The 21,076-nt window shown below is 40.8% G+C and overlaps 1 protein-coding gene across 5 annotated transcripts in view; it reads right to left on the bottom strand.

Moving 5' to 3' along the window:
• The window catches only part of USP25 (ubiquitin specific peptidase 25), a 141,737-nt gene that overhangs the window by 24,183 nt on the left and 96,478 nt on the right, over positions 1–21,076 (bottom strand). For all 5 annotated transcript variants that reach the window (XM_054047277.1, XM_054047286.1, XM_054047294.1 and 2 more), the window contains exons 14-18: positions 19,070–19,278; positions 18,172–18,242; positions 7,192–7,420; positions 4,770–4,970; positions 3,011–3,150 (exon numbers count right to left, since the gene is read on the bottom strand). In XM_054047277.1, the coding sequence (XP_053903252.1) occupies positions 3,011–3,150; positions 4,770–4,970; positions 7,192–7,420; positions 18,172–18,242; positions 19,070–19,278 (850 nt within the window). The remainder of the gene's footprint in view (positions 1–3,010; positions 3,151–4,769; positions 4,971–7,191; positions 7,421–18,171; positions 18,243–19,069; positions 19,279–21,076) is intronic.

Below are 21,076 nucleotides of genomic sequence, written 5' to 3'. Positions count from 1 at the left end.
GTGGGGAATCATCTATCTTCCCTTCTCTCCACGTGGGGAAGAGAATAAACTATCCTTGAATAAATGTGAAACGCTTAAACAGAAAGCTGTGAATCGAGTCAGATTCCTCTTCCACACAGTCTAATGGAGATGATAATCGTTCCCCTTGGATAGTTTAAGTCAGAGAAGTAGAGTTTCCCAATGAGAAATGACTAGAGAGTGACCCCGAAGACCTCAGTACTGAGAGATGTGTGGTACCAACAAGCAGTGGACTATCTGGTTCATTGGAGATGAAGAGGTCTCGAGTATCTGAACTCCTGGGGTACCGGAGGAACTATGGAAGTTGCTTTCAGTACCGAGGTAGATACCTGTCTTTTAGGAGCAGTCTTAGACATCTTCATGATACCAGAAGCACTTGGAGCCTCAACAGCACTCTTCTTGGGTGCCCCAGGTATCCGGTGACTGAGATGTCTGAGGAAGATTTAATACGCCTGCTCCTTGTCAATACCATCAACATAGAGTGCACAGCTTTCAGTACTGCAGACATGGAGGCAGGTTCCTCAGCCCTGGATGTTTTCCGTGACTGGGATCTCAAGGTGGCCAAGTTAGCATAAGTCTTCTCCCTTGCCTGGGGATCCTGCATGCCTCAGAAAATACAAGTCCGAAATGACCCTGCAAGTTGGGAAAACACAAGCAAAAGGGAAAGACAAAAACCCTAAAACAAACTATGTACAAGTATATAACAACACTAAGGCAGTTAGTAGAAGCAGGCACGTGCAGCACTCCATCTCTTAAACCAAAGGTGGCTGAGCAGGAACTGAGGGCAGTTCGCCTGTGCAGCCCTATATATCTTTGGTACGGGACAGGAGTATGTGTAGAGAGCATAAAGGCCAAATGGGCACTGCTACCAAAAGTCTCTGATCAAAAGTGCAGGAGGTGCCTGAAATGGAGCACCCATAGAGACACTACTTGAAGAAAAACATTCTGTTTCAGACTTAACAACATGAAGACATCTAGTTTCTCAAACATACACATACAATTTCTGCCTCTCCTACAATTAATTACTCCCCCCAACCACAATCTTGTAAACGACTGGGACTGTTCATTCCATGTCATAAGTCTGAACCGACGTATTTTGTTCCCTGCAACCAAGCTAGTATGCATCTATCCTGGTGTATCTGGAGGGAAGCCAGCAGACCCAAGGTAGAGAACAGGGGTAGGCAGGGTATCATTGAGGACTTTCACATCCTCATTTTGGGGTAACACAAATAGGTACAAGGCACAATATATAATTTTCCCAGGCTGTTTTGCTATGTTGGCATCGATTTTTCAGATTTAGGCTCTATTTTGTTAAACGTGACAGATTTCTGTAAGAACACAGAAGGCCATCTAAACATTAACCTAGGAATACTGGTGACAGTATGTCTTGGTGTCAAGAGTTAGATTAGCTTCCCTATTGATTTTAAACCACAACTCAGCAGTGGCTGTGCTCTCGACATCACAATGGTTGAGAGACAAGAGAAAAACACTTCTGCTTTGATTAAACACCAATCCAGGATTCCATTTCCATGTGGAATCGATCCACAGAAGTATCCTAATTCTTGATGTGAAATATGAGCATTTACTGGTATATATACTTGCCTATTAAGTTCCTGGGTCTAAGTGGGCTTGTTTAGCTCTGGACAATTAGGACTCAGGCCACATTTTTGTTTTTATTTATTTATTTTTAAGGAAGAATGCATGAACTTTGCACATGCCCAACTTGTTCATACACTGCTCCCTGATGACTTAGCAAGCCAAACTGGGGAAATAATAAACAAACTGATACATGTTACATTATTTTGATCTAAAAAACAAGTATTCCAATAAAGTTGCTTGTGGTTTCAAAATGTATTTATTCATGCAAACATATTTGATCAAATACTTATACCTACAGTTGGTCAAAGACGATTTGCTGAATGTAAAATTCATTGAATTTTAGCTTCATAAAGAATTCACAAAGCAGCCTCTTATTTGCAATTCTATTCAGTGCTCAAAATTACTTGAAGACTATCTGAAGTGAAGTACTGGAAGTCTTTGGAGGATTCACATAAAAAGTAATTTCCCAATATTCTGGCTGGTGTAACATCTGTATTCTAAGTTAACTATATATGTTTGATGAATCATGAAGACCTGTTTCGAAGTCTGTGAATTCAAATACTAAAACCTAGGATAGGATCCTAGTTCAAATAGAATTGAAGCAGGATATTCATGTTTTCTCCCCAGTATTCAACTAACTACGTATATCCTCCATAAATACAATGCTTAACCTTAAAAACTACATCAACTGATGCAGCCTTTCAAGGATACTGACGACTCCAACTGGTGTCTCAAAATCCCTAAATAAATTTTAAAAAACCTAATATTTTTTAGTGTCCTGGGAGGAATACTCTTTTATATACTCCCATAACTAGAAAATTATTAATTGTAGGCAGGAGCAGCGCCAGGGTTTTTGCCACCCTAGGCGGTAGTGCTCTTCCTCTGAGCATTCGGCGGTGGGGGTCCTTCCGCTCCGCGTCTTCGGGGCACTTCGGTGGTGGGTCCCGGAGTGAGTGAAGGACCTCTGCCAAATTTCCGCCCAAGACCCAGAGCGGAAGGACCTCCCACCACTGAATTTCCACTGAGGGCGGTAAAATGCCGCCCCCCCAAATCCTGCCGCCCTAGGCGATCACCTAGGGTCACTAGTGGAAGCGCTGGCCCTGATTGTAGGTGGACACAAAGACATGTGTGACCGTTATTTAAGAAACAACATACTGTACTCAACAAAGAAGTGTGATAATTACATAGAATGTATGTATATCACTAGTTTTACTCTACTATCAGCCTTTAGGTATACTCCATTTCTTCTGGACAGAGTATAAAGGCTGAATAGTCCCTAAGGAAAGGTTAATGCTTTCTTCAAGGGAATAATTTTCTCTTATCCGATATTATAATACCTGCCACTTGCAAGATAAGAAAAGAAGGGGTATTAAAAACTTGAAAATATCCTCACCGTTTGCATGACAGTTTCAGGACTTCTATCTTCCTGTTCCGCTAATGCTTTAGTGATTGCTCGTACAGAATCTTCTTTCAACTGCTTTGAGAGATCAGTTCTTGATGGCTGCTCTAAGTACTCTGGTTCTCCGGCTTGAACTTAGTGACAAAAAATGTAAGATAAGCAATTTCATATTCTTAACATAGCTAAGTCTATCCACGTTATTTGGGTTAACAAGTAAGTGCTAAAGAAACTTGCACAAAAATGCAAGTTATGTCAAACAATTCACACAAACCTGCTTTAGATCCGTGTTCCCATCTTTTCTAGTTTAAGAAAGCATTGGAAGAGCTTAGTGAATAGTTTTAGGATTAGAAAAGTTTAAAGTCATATTTGAATTGCCTGTAACACCTGCTGAAGCAGAACACAGTACCCATGTTGAGCCTGGGGCTGTGCATGAGTGTAAGGTTCTTCCTGAATCTCCTTGTGGGATTGTGGCCTAAAATATCTAACAGTTTAAATCTAAAAGATTTAGATTGCAAAATAAACACACATTACAATCAATACATTTTACTTTCCAAACAACTAAGACAATACAAATTCCTTTCCATTGAAATGTAGAATCTTCACTAAGAAAAACAAAACAGACTTGCTTATTGGTTTCTGTTAGTAAAACAAACAAAAAAAGGCTAAACGTCTGCTCGTAAATTTCAAGAGCAATTCATTCAATATTTTATATCACTAATACAAAGAACAAAAACGAGGCTGTTCCAAGTAACTAAAAAAATTAGACATTTAGAAGATGAAATCACTCTTTGGAGTAAAAAATGCAGTTTAACATTATCAGTACACAAATTTTCTAGATACATTTGGCCAAACTATGATCTGCGTGTCCGTCACTACGAAATGAACATGCACACTTTAATGATCCAAGGGTGACAAGAATGTATGAATGACAGACTCCCACTATCCAAGCGTGTCTAGTTATCTTAAGTATTACACTGTAGAACCACCAAAGCTAGAAATGGACATAGCCTATTAACCTTTCTCTATGTCAGTGCGGGACTGTCAGTACAATTAGTTCACCAATTGTCTGTTCAGGTCAGCTAAGTCCCAAGCAGTTGAGTTTCCACCACTATTCTTTGGAGTCCACCACACCATTCTTAACATTCTCAGTATTTCCCTGGTAATCAGCCTAAAGTTTTCCTATTTCTTAATTTAATTCCATTACTACAATAATATACCAAATAATTTCTCCCTCTCCTTACAGCTAAATTCTGCTCTCACATTACTGGAAATCTAGAGAATCTGAGTACTAGGAAAATTTAGAGAGAGGCGAAAGGGAAAATACCCTGGAAATACCAATTTTATTTCTTAAAATAAAAGGCCAACGGGAGCTACTAACTTCTCTGCACTTCTGAAAAATCAGGCCACATTTTCAATTTTGAAGAATGTTTTCAGCTGAGGTGGTACTGGAACCTCACAAGGGCAGAAAATTACTCAACATTAATAAGACCATCCAGTAGGCTTTTTAATTTTTTTTTTTTTTAATTTTAATGAGAAAAGAAACCCCCCCAACAGAAACCAATGCTTATTTAAAAACCAAACAAACTTCTAATGTGGTTATTTTATAGAACTTACTGTTGAAAACAATTCAAATGTGAAAAAAATAGTTCAGTATCTTCAAAGATATGATAGTTTACAGCTGGCATTAATGTATACACATGCAAAGTTTTATTTTTGTCGCCCCCCCCAACATAAAAAATGTATGCAGACCAACCTGGAGCAGAGGAGGGTGCTGGCATCCTGGGTGTCTGAGATGCTAACAACTTTTCCTGTTGTACTTTCTGAGCAAGTTCTGCATCCCATTCTTCTAGCTCTTTTTCAAAACGCTTATTGTCTTCCTTGACATAGTCCTTTAAATCAGGAGGCAACGTATCCATTCCAAGCAGCATCTGACCAGTTTCCTTATTAAATTCTTCTGTAAAACCACATGGTTTATGTGTTTCACAGAATAATGAAAGGCAACGAATACATGTGGATGAAAGGCATTTAGAATGAGCATTCTTGAAAGCATACAATATACCAGTGAAATTAAAAAACTTGTCTCACATTAATGAATATGTCTCAGTTTATCATTTGTCATATGCAGGAAACTTACTCACCTGGAGGTGGAGTTCATGAAGCATTTTGCTTCTGCAATTTAAGTCTTGCACGTGGGCAACATAAGCTCATTACCACCTAGAAAGCCAAACCTCTGGGGCTGTGTGTACCTTATGAATCAAAATGTTCACAGCAAAAGTACATAAGGGACTGTGGTCCAACTGCTTTCCATTCCACTTGGTCTTAGTTAGACTTAGAACTTTTAGACTGACAGAGCCACACGTTGGGGCCAACAAAGCCCGCGGCGGCAGGCCCCTTATGAATCTGGGGATCTGGAAATGTCGAGGCTAATCTTAGTAATCATTTAAAACTAAGTGAGATTTCTAACTTTTTACCTTATGAAGATAGCCTTAAAAATGTAAAGCAATATAAATCTATTAATATGCTTGGAAACTTGTCACTAAGTTGTAACCAAAAGATCTAATTTCTTCATGATATTTTCATTCTACACAATGCGGTTTGGCAGATCCACCTAACCCTTAACAAGTAGTCCTTTGATTTCTGGGACCAATTCACTAATGTCTGAGTGTGGAGAGAATAGTGAAGGCCCCAACTACCATAGCATTATAGGCATAAGAAACTCTCCCCTTTGTCTGCCAGATGAGCAGTCAACCTACGCTGAATAGTCAGTCTATATAATCTATGACCACAAGAGGGAACAGTGAAGGAGAATATCTATTTTCTTTTAAAAAAATTTTGAATTACGATTTAAACTACAAACTAGTCATAAAAAAGAGGATTGATGAAAACAAGGTCCATCACCACAATTTATTCATAATATGGTTAAAGATACACTTACCTATCGTGGTCAGACAAGAACTGCAAGCAGTGGGACTGCTTTCTGTCATGTAGCTTTGCAGTGAACATTTGTATTCTTGTGGGAGCATATGCATATTCTCCCTAGTCATTGCTTTCTGGTTGGACATGATTTAATGCGACAAGGGATATGTTCCCAAGAAGTTTTAGCCGCTCTAACTGGGACTGGCCAACCGGGGCCAGATCAGATAATCAAAACTACAGATAAACTGGAAAATGCAATGCTGCAGTGCCATCTAACGGTTGTTTCTGGCCCTGGAGTCCTGGTTGTTCAGTAAATGTAGAGAGCTGGTTAAGGCAGGGTTGAACAAACAGGTTTCTACTGTATTCCTTTGTTTTGTTTTTCACAAGGAAGAACTCAAAATGTAAGTTAGCTATGAAGTGCTCATTTCAGCAATTTGCAACAAGCCTTTTTTTTGTTAAACATTCCATGAAAAAGTACATTAAGTATATTAAGTGGATGAAGGCAAGAAAAATATTCCTGAGAACATGTAAAAGTGACCTATTCTATAGCTTTTAACATTAACATTTTTTGGTTTCACTCTCTGGTGTTGTGATAAACCTATGCCCTCATCATGACGTTTTCATTTGGCAAACATTTTATTTTGCTATTTTAATAACACTGAAGCACTACGTACTGTGACATTATGATGCGTACTACTCAAAAGATGGGTAGTATTTTGTGCCATCTAGAAAACTATAAACATTGATACCTATTAGCATAATTAAACATTTCACTTTCTACTCATTTGTTTAAACACTAAAGATTGACATTACTCCACACAATAACCCCATCTTTAGGGCTATAATTGGGGCAGCGCTTTATCTAAACACCTACAATATTCTTTAGCTGATCTATAATTAAGCAACGTTCACTTGTAAAAATGTAAAAAAGCAGGATATCATTGCTGCATTTGTAATGAACTCTACACGAACGCGGGGATTTTGGGGGGGAGGTTGCTTAGTTTTCTTTGTATTCAACTATAAATGCACATGTAACATTTTAGTCAACAATAGGAATTAAAATAATCATATGACTATTACTTTTCATGTAAATAAAGTATTATATATAAGTTTAAATTTCAAGCTCTTAAATTCTGCTATAATTATATTAGCCATAGTTCAGATATTCAACAAAGCAACAGAACCACTCAGGAAGTCAACACCTTGAGCACAACTTCCACATACTGTATTTCATGCTGAAAATATATCCCAGACATTACCTTGTATCAAGAATTGTTCCTTATCATTGATATACATTAAACAGTATGCACTGGCATTCCTGTAACCACCGAAAGAATCACGTTCCAACTCCTCCCAAGTTGACTTTGTCACAGAAATATCATTATATTTCATCCATCTCCTCTGGTGGTGGTCATAAATGTATGCCCAATAGTGCCCTGCGTTAGCTTGGCCTTCATGAACTAGTACAGCATGTAACCGATAAGGAACCTAACAGAAAGAAAGCATAATTTAAATGTTGTTGCCATTACAGTAGGAGGAGGTTACTTACTATAACTGAAGGTTCTTCGAGATGCGTGGTCCCTATTTGGATTCCAGACATGGGTGTGCATACGCGCCAAGCGCTGGTGCCAGAATTGTTCGTAGTAGCGTCCGTTGACCCGCATGTACATCATGCGTTGGCTGCGTCACGTGTCCAAGTCTTTAAGAGGCTGTGCGGGTCAACGTCAGTCCCTCTTACCAGTAAGCGATTAGCTTACTCCAATCCACAATGCAGGGGATGGAAGGCAGGTATGGGAATCCAAATAGGGATTATACATCTAGAACCACCTCCAGTTACCGTAAGTCATCTCCTCCTCTTCTTCAAGTGATGGTCCCCATATAGATCCCAGATGTGGGAGAGTAGCGAGCAGTGCTCGGAATATTGATCTGGACACTTGAAAAATCAGACAAAATAACATGAGTTATAAGGCGGCTACAACTTTATTTGCCTAACTAACAATTTACCTGGGTCAACCACCACTCAGATAGTCGCTACAAACTACTCAAAAGCAATCTACTAAAGAAAATAGATTTCTTCCTTCGAGCATGTTCTTTTTCATTCTTCAGTGTGCAGTACAGACACACAGACCGTTTAGGTCAACTCCATCCCAGAGTGAATATTACTCATCATGCCAACATCACAATGATTCTTCTACCACTGTCATGTTCAGGTACCATGTCTGGAACTTCAAGCAATCAGCCACAAACTACGAATTCAACCTTCCTTTTCTCAATTCTGAAAGTAGCAAACTTCAAACTCTAGATTACATACGGTTAAAAAGCTTAACCCCACCTCCCCCCCCACCCCAAACCAGCCGAGTAATGTTTCCTGGTTTAAACAAGTCTTTCCAAAGCATAAATAAGAGAGTGCATCAGCAGAGATAAATAATAAGTCAAACAATATACTGAGTTTAGGTTCTGATTGTCTGATCATGTTGACTGCATCACTAACGAATTACATAAATGAACAGTTTCCTCATATAATAATTGGTGCACTCAATGCACCAGTTATTGTCATCTGGAGAAATATTTAAGAGAACAGAGGCCATCTACCTGTCAAAGACGGCCAGTTTGTGTCAACCATTTGAGGACTTAAAGAAGATACTTATTTAATACATTAATAAGCCATTTGTTGATAGGCATCTAAGCATCTTATAATAGAACAAAACAATAAAATTAGAAGAAAAAACAGGCAGGTAAAATATACAGTCAACCTGTACTAAAACATCTGGAAAAATATATAAAATCACTGAAAGTTTTCACTGGATTCTAACATCTCCCAATTAACACAAAACAGTAAAGAAAAAAGGAAAGTCCTCATCTTGGCAGTCTGCACATCTGTTTTTATTCCCCCACACCATACACTCTCACTTCCTGGATTCATCCCAACTCTTTGAACTTACTCTTCTGCTCCAGCCTTCAATGCACAGAACCAACTTCCTGCCCACCCTCTCCCCCCGCCCCCCCCATTTAGCACCCAACTCTTCAAGCAATCCCTCCTCCCTTATCATTACTATATTCTGCATGTCATTAACTATTATCCCATGTCTTTCCCTTGAGTGTGTCAGTCTTGCTTTACTGGACTTGTTAACTCTTTGGGACAGGGAATGCATTATACCCAAGTTTGTAAAAAGCCATGTAAAATAATAGTAACCTATTAATGGTTTAATAAAATTAGTAATATTTCAGTCAGTTCATTTCTGTGTACATCAGAAAGTTGAACACTTTCATCTTAAAGTACATCTTGAGAGTACCAATAGACCTATAATAATTAGGAGCATATAAGAAAACAGCTGTATTCTTATTGTGTTCAGTCAGTGAAGAAACTAATAGCTAGAGAGAAGCAAAGGCCGGGTAGAGGGGTCCTCCCCTCATTTTGAGAGAACAGAAGAGGGACTTCATACCAATGTCTAGGCCAGACTATGCCAACAAGTATACATCCTTGCACTTTCCTCAGTGTCTAAGAGCATGAACTTTAGTTCCTAATCAATTAAAATATTGATACAAAGATTTGCAGCAGATGTGGAGACAAGTTAAGTTTTTACCAGTCACCAACACATATCGACCTCTGCTCATAGCGATGCCTTATTGGACTACACAGTCTACCTTGCCTTCAGTAGCTATAGATAACAAAAAAAAACCTGTGAGTAAGGCCAAGAAGGGGGTTCTCCAAGAAATCTGCCTTGGTTTTCAAGACCAGTAGAATACAAGAATCAAACAAGTTAGCAGTGAGAGTCTAAACACCTTAGGGGCATAGGACGCTTGCTAATGACCATCTTCTGGCAACACCTATGGCAGAATTTGAAGACTTTTTGCAGTAGAGATAAGTGTTAAAGACCATAAGACTAGGGAAGGAAAAATGATCCACTTTACCTTAAAAGACCTTTAAAAAAATGTTAAGTGTTTTTCTTAAAAATAAGTTCAAGGGAAAAAATATCAATTCTATAAAAATAGCATTAAATATTACTATTATCCTTAATACAAGAAGAAATGTTTAGAAGGACTGAGGATGTTAATGAGTAGCTCTTTAATTTAAGGCAAACAGTATAACAAAAACAAAATAAAGAGGAAGAGCTCCAAATGCTATTCATACAGCAATCTTGAGTGCTAATAAGCCGGTCTGATATTGAAAATTTAAGTTATCTTTCAGGTTTATTATTATTAAGATCTAAAGCCTAGAGTGAAGATCTGTGTAGGAGAAGGTCTGCTGGATTCTTGTTGCACACACCTTGAAAGCTATACTATTCCAGCAGGGGACTTCAAGTTTAATATCTGTGTTATTGTCAAGATAAAAAAATAAGATCACATATGACAATGATTAGGGATATTGGAATGCCCCTAAAATTTTGGGTTGCCATTCTCAAAACAATAGAACTTCAGCATTACGAACACCAGAGTTACGAACTGACCCGGTCAACCACACACCTGATTTGGAACTGGAAGTACACAGACAGCAGAAGAGACCCAAAAAAAGCAAAATACAGTAAACTAAACTACTAAAAAAAAAATAAAGGGAAAGATTTAACAAGATTAAAAAAAGATTTCAGAAGGTAAGGAAACTTTCTGTGCTTGTTTCATTTAAATTAAGATGGTTAAAAGTAGCATTTTTCTTCTAAAGAGTAAAGTTTCAAAGCTGTATTGAATGAACATTCAGTTGTAAACTTCTGAAAGAACAACCGTTATGTTTTTGTTCAGCTATGAACATTTTAAAGTTACAAATAACCTCCATCCTCAAGATTCTGAGGTTCTACTGTAGATCAGTTTCTTTGAGCTATGAGGCTATGCAAACTCCCTGAAACTACAAGTCTGCTTCACAATTAGCCAGTAGGAAAAGCAGAAGAGGCGCAAAGATTGTACCTGTCCCTGAGACAAGAACATTGCCCTCTATAAAGCTCCTTAGTGCTGGCAACCCCAGCTGAAAGAATCTTGGCAGTCCTCTGAAATGAGTGTCCTGGGTGGGTAACATTGTTCAAATACAGCTGAGTTACCTAACCAGTTTGGAAGCATTTTTTAAAAGGAATATGGGTATCCAGATTAATTAGAAAGACTAATAGGGGGTGGGCGGGGGGGGCTCTGTATGCCTTTCTGATGACATTCCCTCACCACAGCATAGCACAGTACAATCCATTGGGACTGAGATTTTAATTGAGTTTTAAATAAAATTGTGCTAATTGGGTTAACTTCAATCCCTCTTTCTCCATCTCTGGCAAACTAGCTGCCAGAACTGTTTAGTCTGATCAAGGAATGTTAATTGCAGCCTTCCATGAAGAGAGAGATGTATAGTGCTAACAAGTGAATTCTGTACCAGTAGCTGTGTCTCACAATAAACCATTATATCAAGAAGCAATTAATGGTACACAGCAACACACAAAGTATGTAATTAGCATTAATTAGCTGCAGACAGAGGAGTTTGAGAGGGAGAGCAAGAGATCCTGCTGCTGAACAGGCTACCAGGTGAGAGTGTGAGTACTAGCTGTTGGTGTGAGTGAGTTTGCTCAACTGTTTGAATTTTAATTTTGATTCTGATTTCAGGTTACTTCAGTTTGTTACAGCTGCTGTGGCAGTTGGGACTGAGTGCATGACCTTGTTCCCTTGATTGCCTTTGATTGGCCTTCCCCACTGTGACTCACAAGGGGGTGGGACTGACCTAGGTAAGCAGGCTTTAAGAGGCAGAGCAACCAGGGGGCTGCAGACAGGGGACTTTGAGAGGGAGTTTGACAGAGGGAGGCCTATGATGGTTAGGAAGACCCACAACACCTGTGCCAGCACTGCTTCTGTCTTCTCCACCTGTGCCTGTTGCCAGACAGAACACCTGAGCATGGATGCTTCTACCCAGATCCTGGTGTGGTTTTGCAGAGACTCATTTGCAATTCCCACTTACTGACATCCAGGCCGGGGGGACCATCCAATGTGAAAGGTGCCTGCTGGTGAAATCTCTCAGGCAGCAGGTGGGGGAGCTACAGGAGGAGGTGGCTAGGTTGAGGAGCATCCGGATCCACGAGCAACTCCTGGACAGTGTCCGTGTGGAGACCGCTGAGGTAGATGTCCCAGTACACAGGACTGCTGACACACCAATGGTGGAGGAGGCGATGGCTCAGGATCGACACTGGTAGCTGGTTACTTCTGGCAGCGGGCAGTGCACCACCCCTGTCCTGAACCCTCCCGCCATGGTAACAGGTAACCGTTATGCTCTTCTTGATACAGGAGAAGGAATCACCCCCTACAGTAAAGGTGGAGAAGCCTCGTACACCTAAGGCTGGGAAGTCTGCTGCCACCACTGCAAATAGGAAATATAGGGTAGTGGAGGTTGGAGACTTTCTGCTGAGGGGGACGGAGGTGCCCATCTGTCGCTCTGACGTTTCATCTCGGGAGGTATGCTGCCTGCCGGGGGCCCGTATCCGAGATGTTACGGAGGCATTGTGGAGGATTATCCAGCCCTCTGACTACTACCCCATGCTACTCATCCATGGGGGCACAAACGATACTGCGAGGTGAGACACTGAGCAGATCAAGAGTGACTACAGGGCTCTGGGAGTACGGATGAAGGAGTTTGGAGCACAGGTGGTATTCTCTTCGATTCTTCCTGTCAAAGGTATGGGCCCGGGCAGAGACCGATGCATCATGGAGGTGAATGCCTGGCTGCGAAGATGGTGTCACCAGGAGGGCTTTGGCTTCTCGACCACGGGATGCTATTCGAGGAAGGACTGCTAGGGAGAGATGGCGTTCACCTTTCGAGGAGAGGAAAGACCCTATTTGGACACAGACTGGCTAACCTAGCGAGGAGGACTTTAAACTAGATTCGACGGGGACAGGTGAGCAAAGCCCACAGGTAAGTGAGGAACATGCAGACCTGGGAGATGGATCAGAAATAAGAGGGAGCATGGGCCATAATGGCAGAGAGAAAGGAGAGTCAGGGCAAAACTGGGAGGCAAGATCAAACCAGCATATTAAATGCTATATACAAATGCAAGAAGTATAGGTAATAAGCAGGAGGAACGGAAGTGCTAATAAATAAATACAACTATGACATTGTTGGCACCACTGAAACTTGGTGGGATAATACACATGATTGGAATGTTGGTGTGGATGGGTACAGCTTGCTCAGGAAGGATAGACAGGGGAAAAAGGGAGGAGGTGTTGCCTTATATATTAAAAATGTACACACTTGGACTGAGGTGGAGATGGACATAGGAGACGGAAGTGTTGAGAGTCTCGGGGTTAGGCTAAAAGTGGTAAAAAACAAAGGTGATGTCATGCTAGGAATCCACTACAGGCCACCTAACCAGGTGGAAGAGGCTTTTTTTTTTTTTTTTTTTTTTTTTAAACACAATTAACAAAACCATCCAAAGACCAAAATTTGGTGGTGATGGGGGACTTCAACTATCCAGATATATGTTGGGAAAATAACACAGCATGGCACAGACCATCCAATAAGTTCTTGGACTGCATTGCAGACAACTTTTTATTTCAGAAGGTTGAAAAAGCTACTGGGGGGAAGCTGTTCTAGACTTGATTTTAACAAATAGGGAGGAACTCATTGAGAATTTGAAAGTAGAAGGCAGCTTGGGTGAAAGTGATCATGAAATCATAGAGTTCACAATTCTAAGGCAGGGTAGAAGGGAGTACAGCAAAATAGAGACAATGGATTTCAGGAAAGCGGATTTTGGTAAGCTCAGAGAGCTCATAGGTAAGGTCCCATGGGAATCAAAACTGAGGGGAAAAACAACTGAGGAGAGTTGGCAGTTTCTCAAAGGGACACTATTAAAGGCCCAAAAGCAAGCTATTCCGCTGGTTAGGAAAGAGAGAAAATGTGGCAAAAGACCACCTTGGCTTAACCACGAGATCTTGCATGATCTAAAAAATAAAAAGGAGTCTCATAAAAAATGGAAACTAGGATAGATTACAAAGGATGAATATAGGCAAACAACACAGGAATGCAGGGGCAAGATTAGAAAGGCAAAGGCACAAAATGAGCTCAAACTGGCTACGAGAATAAAGGGAAACAAGAAGACTTTTTATCAATACATTAGAAGCAAGAGGAAGACCAAGGACAAGGTAGGCCCACTGCTCAGTGAGGAGGGAGATACAGTAACAGGAAACTTGGAAATGGCAGAGATGCTTAAGGACTTCTGTGTTTCGGTCTTCACCGAGAAGTCTGAAGGAATGACTAACCTAGTGAATGCTAATGGGAAGGGGATAGGTTTAGAAGATGAAATAAAAAAAGAACAAGTTAAAAATCACTTAGAAAAGTTAGATGCCTGCAAGTCACCAGGGCCTGATGAAATGCATCCTAGAATACTCAAGGAGCTAATAGAGAAGGTAACTGAGCCTCTAGCTATTATCTTTGGAAAATCATGGGAGACGGGATAGATTCCAGAAGACTGGAAAAGGACAAATATAGTGCCCATCTATAAAAAGGGAAATAAAAACAACCCAGGAAACTACAGACCAGTTAGTTCAACTTCTGTGCCAGGGAAGATAATGGAGCAAGTAATTAAGGAAATCATCTGCAAACACTTGGAAGGTGGTAAGGTGATAGGGAATAGCCAGCATTGATTTGTAAAGAACAAATCATGTCAGACCAATCTAATAGCTTTCATTGATAAGATAACGAGCCTTGTGGAGAAGGGAGAAGCGGTGGATGTGGTATACCTAGACTTTAGTAAGGTATTTGATATGGTCTCGCATGATATTCTTATCGATAAACTAGGCAAATACTACTTAGATGGGGCTACTATAAGGTGGGTGCATAACTGGCTGGATAACTATGAGAGTAGTTATTAATGGTTCCCAATCCTGCTGGAAAGGTATAGCGAGTGGGGTTCCGCAGGGGTCTGTTTTGGGACTGGCTCTGTTCAAGATCTTCATCAACGACTCTGATATTGGCATAGAAATTACGCTTATTAAGTTTGCAAATGATACCAAACTGGGAGGGATTGCAACTGCTTTGGAGGATAGGGTCATAATTCAAAATGATCTCGACAAATTGGAGAAATGGTCTGAGGTAAACAGGATGAAGTTTAACAAAGACAAATGCAAAGTGCTCCACTTAGGAAGGAATAATCAGTTTCACACTTACAGAATGGGAAGAGACTGTCTAGGAAGGAGTACGGTAGAAAGGGATTTAGGGGTTATAGTGGACCACAAACTAAATGAGAGTCAACAGTATGATGCTGTTGCAAAAAAAGCAAACATGATTCTGGGATGCATTAACAGGTGTGGTGTGAGCAAGACAGGAGAAGTCATTCTTCCGCTCTACTCTGCACTGGTTAGGCCTCAGCTGGAGTATTGTGTCCAGTTCTGGGCACCGCATTTCAAGAAAGATGTGGAGAAATTGGAGAGGGTCCAGAGAAGAGCAACAAGAATGATTAAAGGTCTTGAGAACATGACCTATGAAGGAAGGCTGAAAGAATTGGGTTTGTTTAGTTTGGAAAAGAGAAGACAGAGGGGACATGATAGCAGTTTTCAGGTATGTAAAAGGGTGTCATAAGGAGGAGGGAGAAAACTTGTTCACGTTAGCCTCTAAGGATAGAAGCAGCAGCAATGGGCTTAAACTGCAGCAAGGAAGGTTTAGGCTGGACATTAGGAAAAAGTTCCTGTCAGGGTGGTTAAACACTGGAATAAACTGCCTAGGGAGGTTGTGGAATCTCCATCTCTGGCTATATTTAAGAGTAGGTTAGACAAATGTCTATCCGGGATGGTCTAGACAGTATTTGGTCCTGCCATGAGGGCAGGGGACTGGACTCGATGACCTCTCGAGGTCCCTTCCTGTGCTAGAACCTATGAATCTATTAATTAAACTTTCATGCAGTGACTACCAATGTGTATAACAAGAGCGAGGCATCCACAGAAAGAGAAACTTTCAAAATAGTGCACCCTGTCCACCCCCCATCACCCTCTTGTTTCCTCCCTGCATCAAACTGAGCTAACAAAGACGACGAAGCAGGGGCAGCCGCGCAGCCAACGGTTGGAGAGAAGCAGCGCTTTCCCCTTCAAAGTGCCACCTCTCTTGGGCCGGCTTTGAAGGGGAAGGTGCCGCTTCTCCTCCCGAGTCCTCCGGCTCGTGCTTGCAGGGTTGCATTCCAAAAGGGGCTTTAGAGCTGCAGGACAGGGCCCCGGGCCCCCCTTGTTGACCACTACCCATATATATGTAAATACACAAAAACACAAACATTATCTCCCCATATGTCTTTAAGGGTTGAATTTGAGTCATTTATCCTGCAGGATGCTTAACCCTTTCTGGTCATGTGTCTCAACTATACTTTGAGACATATCAGTAATCACTCATGTATCACAGCAAAGGCTACGAGAAGTACTTGATACAAGGATTCTCAAAGGACTGCGTTAGATACAGTGAACTGAGATATCCCTGGCACTACACACCCTGTAATGTAAGTATAGCCGATGTTTATGAAGCCTGGAATTCTGGGCATAATCCAGGATTCTGTAACATGGTATGAGGGAGTATGAGGTGGATTCCCCGAAGGTGGGGAAGCTAACTAGAAAAATCTGCTAAAAGCTGTAATACAATTAGAAACTTACTAACAAAAAGTAATATACACAAACGGCAATAAGGGAAACTGAACAATTTACAGATTGAAGAAACCGAAGGAAAGCTCTAGCACTGGAGGTTCTGACCCAGGCTAAGCGACTGTAAAAAAAAAAAGAACTGGAGAGGCAGTCAGTGCACTCTGTCCTTCATAACTTCAGCTGAAAGTTGAGGAAGGCAAGGGCACGTGTGGACTTATGGACAATGCGCGCAAGAATTCTGGGTGCACACAGCTCATGAATATGCACAGTGGAACACACACACACACACACACACACACACACAGACCAGCAGTTGAAGAACAAGACTTTTGGAAAAGATATAAAGCCCTCCTGCTTCTGGGTATTAACCAACCTCTTACTGGGGGTTAGAGTTAGAAGGAAATTTGCCCTTGAGGCAGGTTATTGCTGGTATTGGTCATACTACACGACAGCATATTGGACTTGAACAACTGGATTTGATCCAGTATGGCAATTCCTAGACACACAACTCTATGCTTACATCTCATCTTGGAACCAGTCTTCAGAATGGTTCCACAGCCTCCCTTCTGCACCTTGGCTGCTGCCCTCCACCAAACACTGCAAGAGGGCTTCCGTAAGACTAGCAGAAGGATGCTCATGCAGCATCCCCACTCACCTATAGCCCCTTCTCATAAACTGGATCAAACAAATTTTCATCTCTTCCTTGTTGCGACAAAAGAAATGGACAGATAATTCTTCAGTTGTAGACCTTGTCCCTCCTTTTCCTTACCTTTAATTTTGCCTGTAAGCATTTTGAGGCCTGGAGGCATTGTCTTATGTCTGTAACTTGCCATGACCACAAACACGTACCAACATTACTAATTAAAATCACGCACCCAAAAAAAAATTTAAAAAAACAACACAACACACCACATGAAAAGAGGATTATGTGGATACAAGACTATTGAAGAAACCACTACTATATATCATGATGGCTTAATATTGCTGATCACAGTACTAAACATATCACTTAAGCTGTCCTCTCCAAGAAAATGGTTTAGCATGATAGTAAAAAGACTGACTGATGCTTAATCAGGACAGGATTAAAGTAACTGTTGCTTAATATGGATTCATTTAGGTAGGTCCAAATAGTTAAGGGGTGTTTAACCAAGTGTTAAATAGAGGTGAAATTCTGAGTCATATTGTAGAAGTTTCAAAGTAAAATGAATAAGAAATGAAGATGAAATATAAACATAAGAAACGTTTCCTGTATTTTTATTCAAATATTTTTTCCTCTTTTTAAAATGGGCTCTTACTTTAATAGGAAGTTTCTCACTCAACAGCCTAAATGGCTTCTACTGTGCAATGCTAAAATTACAGTACTGCATTCACATCAACACAGCTGCATAGAATCAGGTATTCTGGATTTTGCCACAGACTTGTAGCACAACTTTGGTTAAGTAACTTCATTTCTAATGCCTGACTTCCCTGTAAAATAGGTATTACAGTATAATTATTTGACTTGGTGGTATGTAATTAAGGTCCACAAAACTCTCTGATCTTCTGATTAAAGATCTCAACACATTATACACTGCTTATTTTTTAAGTAACTAAGAATTAAAGAAACATCTTTCATTACAAAGATTAAAATGATCTATTTTTTGATTATCTCATGTGGACATCTTACTTACCTGGACCATTGATTTGTCAGAGTACATCAATTCAATTGTCCGATGTATTCTAGATATACTTTCCTGCAAGTCTAAGGGAATAAGGGGAAAAAAAAAAAAGTCATATCCTTCTATGCCACCACTATGAGTTATCTATATGCTTCTACAATATGCTACATCTTCACTTTTTCCAACTTGAAGGCTCAAATAAGGATAAACAGTCCTAATCTTATTTAAAAATTGATGTTAACCACTCACATGCCGGACACTGAAGTTTCTCAGGTCTGAATGCAAATGCCACAATCCCAGGGACAATGCAGCCTGCTCCCCACAAGATACCAGGTACTCTCTATGGGCAAGAAAGTGGTTCTACTTTGTTCCTGTCCTTATTTGAACAGTTAGTGCCCTTCCTTATGCCCCACACCAAGGGAGCAGTCCATGCACTCTCCCTAACAAAGGCCCTGCCAATGTAAGTAGCTCTGGCAAAGAAGCTCACTGCACTCTCCCAAAAGAGCCCAGGTTGTGCACCCACAAAAGGGACAGTCACAATCTGGCATAACTCCTTAAACTGCCTGTCACACTGACAGCTACAGGACAAGGATGGAAAAATCTACCAATGCAAGTACCACTTCTCTTCCTCTCCCCCGGCCTCCATATCACACAGCACAGCAATGCCTGCATAGGTTACAAGCCCAACTCCAATGTGAAAAGGCAAGGTTTGGGGCTAGAGGTGAATGCTTTACCATCTCAGACAGACTGATGTTTTTGTTAGTACTAGATTTTTTTTCCAAAATGTAAAATCCAGTAAGAATTGTGAAAAATTATTTAAGTCAAACACACTGATTTTCTTCCTCCAGAACCAAAATATTTTCAGTAACCCTTTTCAAAAGCAACAGTAGTTCCTACTTTCTCTCAGTACCTCTAGTGTCATTTTCTACTTCAGTTCTCCAACGATGTAAACAGCCTTCTAACACTGAAAGCTCTTCTTCCGTGATGTGTCTTGGTGCTGGATGCATTGGCAGGTCTGGAGGAATTCGGGACTGTGTGAATGGTTTGTGTATTACGGATCTTTGTACAGGCGATGTGCTTGGTATCTCTGATGATGAAGGCCCCTGTTGCTCTGTTGTGCTGTATTTATTTAAAATATGAAATGAGACTTCAAACTTCCTATACACAAGCTATAAACTACAAAAATTGACTTCACAGACACTTGGAGCTGAAATATAAACCAACCAATCCCTAATCATTTTTGTTTTTTAATCTGAGCAATTTTAAACACTTTAAAGCTAATAGTTATCAAGTTAAAGCAACACAGTCCAGAGAGAGTATTTTAAATACAAAATGGAGTCACCATGTGACTTCTTATATCTTCGTAGTATGCCATGTGGCAACCACAATGACAAGAGAGACAATCACAATTAAACCTTTCAAGCCAGAGTTTACTTTATCAAAACTGATCAGAACTTCTGCATAGTATTACAAAATTGCTTAACTAATCAAAGTGGTTCAAAGCATGTGCTGCTCATCTCAAAGAGGAAACACTATATTATATATATATATTATATGGTTTCATCAAGGCAATTTTTTCCCTATTTCAACTTAATACCACAAATTTCTAGTTTAAGTACCGGTTTCCTTACACCTTGTCCACAGTAGACTTTTTCTTCAGTTTTCCACCATTGCTAAGATAGTATTAATCCAATAGTGCTAGCAACAATGGGAGCTCCAGTGAGCGCAAGCTACTGGCATTTTACAGCTCCTCTGAGAAGGGTAAACATCTTCGTCAACACAGCCACAGCACTACTGCACACGAAGAATTCATGTTCCCTGCAGATTCTCCCCCTTCCCCTTCTAATAATACTCTCTGCCAGGGAGATGCTGCAATTATACCTTTCGCCCAGCAAGGGCTGCTGTGGTACCAGAAGAGAGGGCAGCCAGCACAGGGCCTGAGCAGATACCTGCAGAGGGGGAGGGTTGCTTTCCTCACAGCACCCTGCCCATGGGGCCAGGCGAGGAGGTATAAAATATGGGAGGATGGACAGAACAGGGCATACAGGGTTGCTGGGGATCACAGACTGGGGTTCAGAGGGGCTAGTGGGGGGGACTGACTGGGGAAGGGGCACAGGAGCTAGTGGGGTGATAGCATTGAGCCAGTGGCTGAATGGCAATGGGTGTGAGGGCCACATAAGGATAGGATGAGAGAGGGGTGGCTGAATGGGAGTGCAGGGACACATGGGGATGGGGAACATGTGCCTGACTGAATGGGAGAAGCTAGGGGTCAGCCAGGGTCTGCCTGGGGGAAGCTCCCCAACTCCCTAACAATCCCTCCCATGCAAAAAGACCCCAAAAACTGTTCCACACTTCTCCCACCCATAGCCAACAACCCTCCAGGTTCACTCCCAGGCTCCCTCTCCCTCAGCTCCTCTGTTACCCCGGACGTCCCCAAGGCTTTGCACTGCTTCTGAGAGGGGTGGGAAATACGGTTCGGTATTGTAGTTTAAATGAATTATTACTCAAAGTTCTGTATTAATATGCCTATTAAGGAATCTATTTGTCAAAGAACATTCCCTGAATCTTTTTTGTTGTGTGTATTGTTACAGATATATGTGCTGACAGGTATTTTGAAATAAATTACCAAAATAATTGAAACTGGCGTGATTATATTGTGTTATTTTGAAAAGTAAGATATGCAAAATAATGTAGAATTTTAAAATGTGCACAGAATTTTGAATTTTTTGGCACAGAATTCCACCAGGAGTAACTATTACTATCCCTAATGGTAGCAATGGTGGGAAATCAAAACACAACAAAGTTTATACACAGCCCCAGAGACCACTTTTGCCCTTGTGCCTTCCCATTTTGGCGTCAGCTAAAAAGCTTATGCCTAGTTTCCAGATTAGTACATATGACAGAGCCCAAATTTGTT

This window comes from Malaclemys terrapin, chromosome 1, assembly GCF_027887155.1.
Source record: "Malaclemys terrapin pileata isolate rMalTer1 chromosome 1, rMalTer1.hap1, whole genome shotgun sequence".
NCBI lineage: Eukaryota > Metazoa > Chordata > Testudines > Emydidae > Malaclemys > Malaclemys terrapin.
The sequence above is the reverse complement of the archived record's forward strand: the minus strand, read 5'-3'. Positions and strand labels throughout refer to the sequence as shown.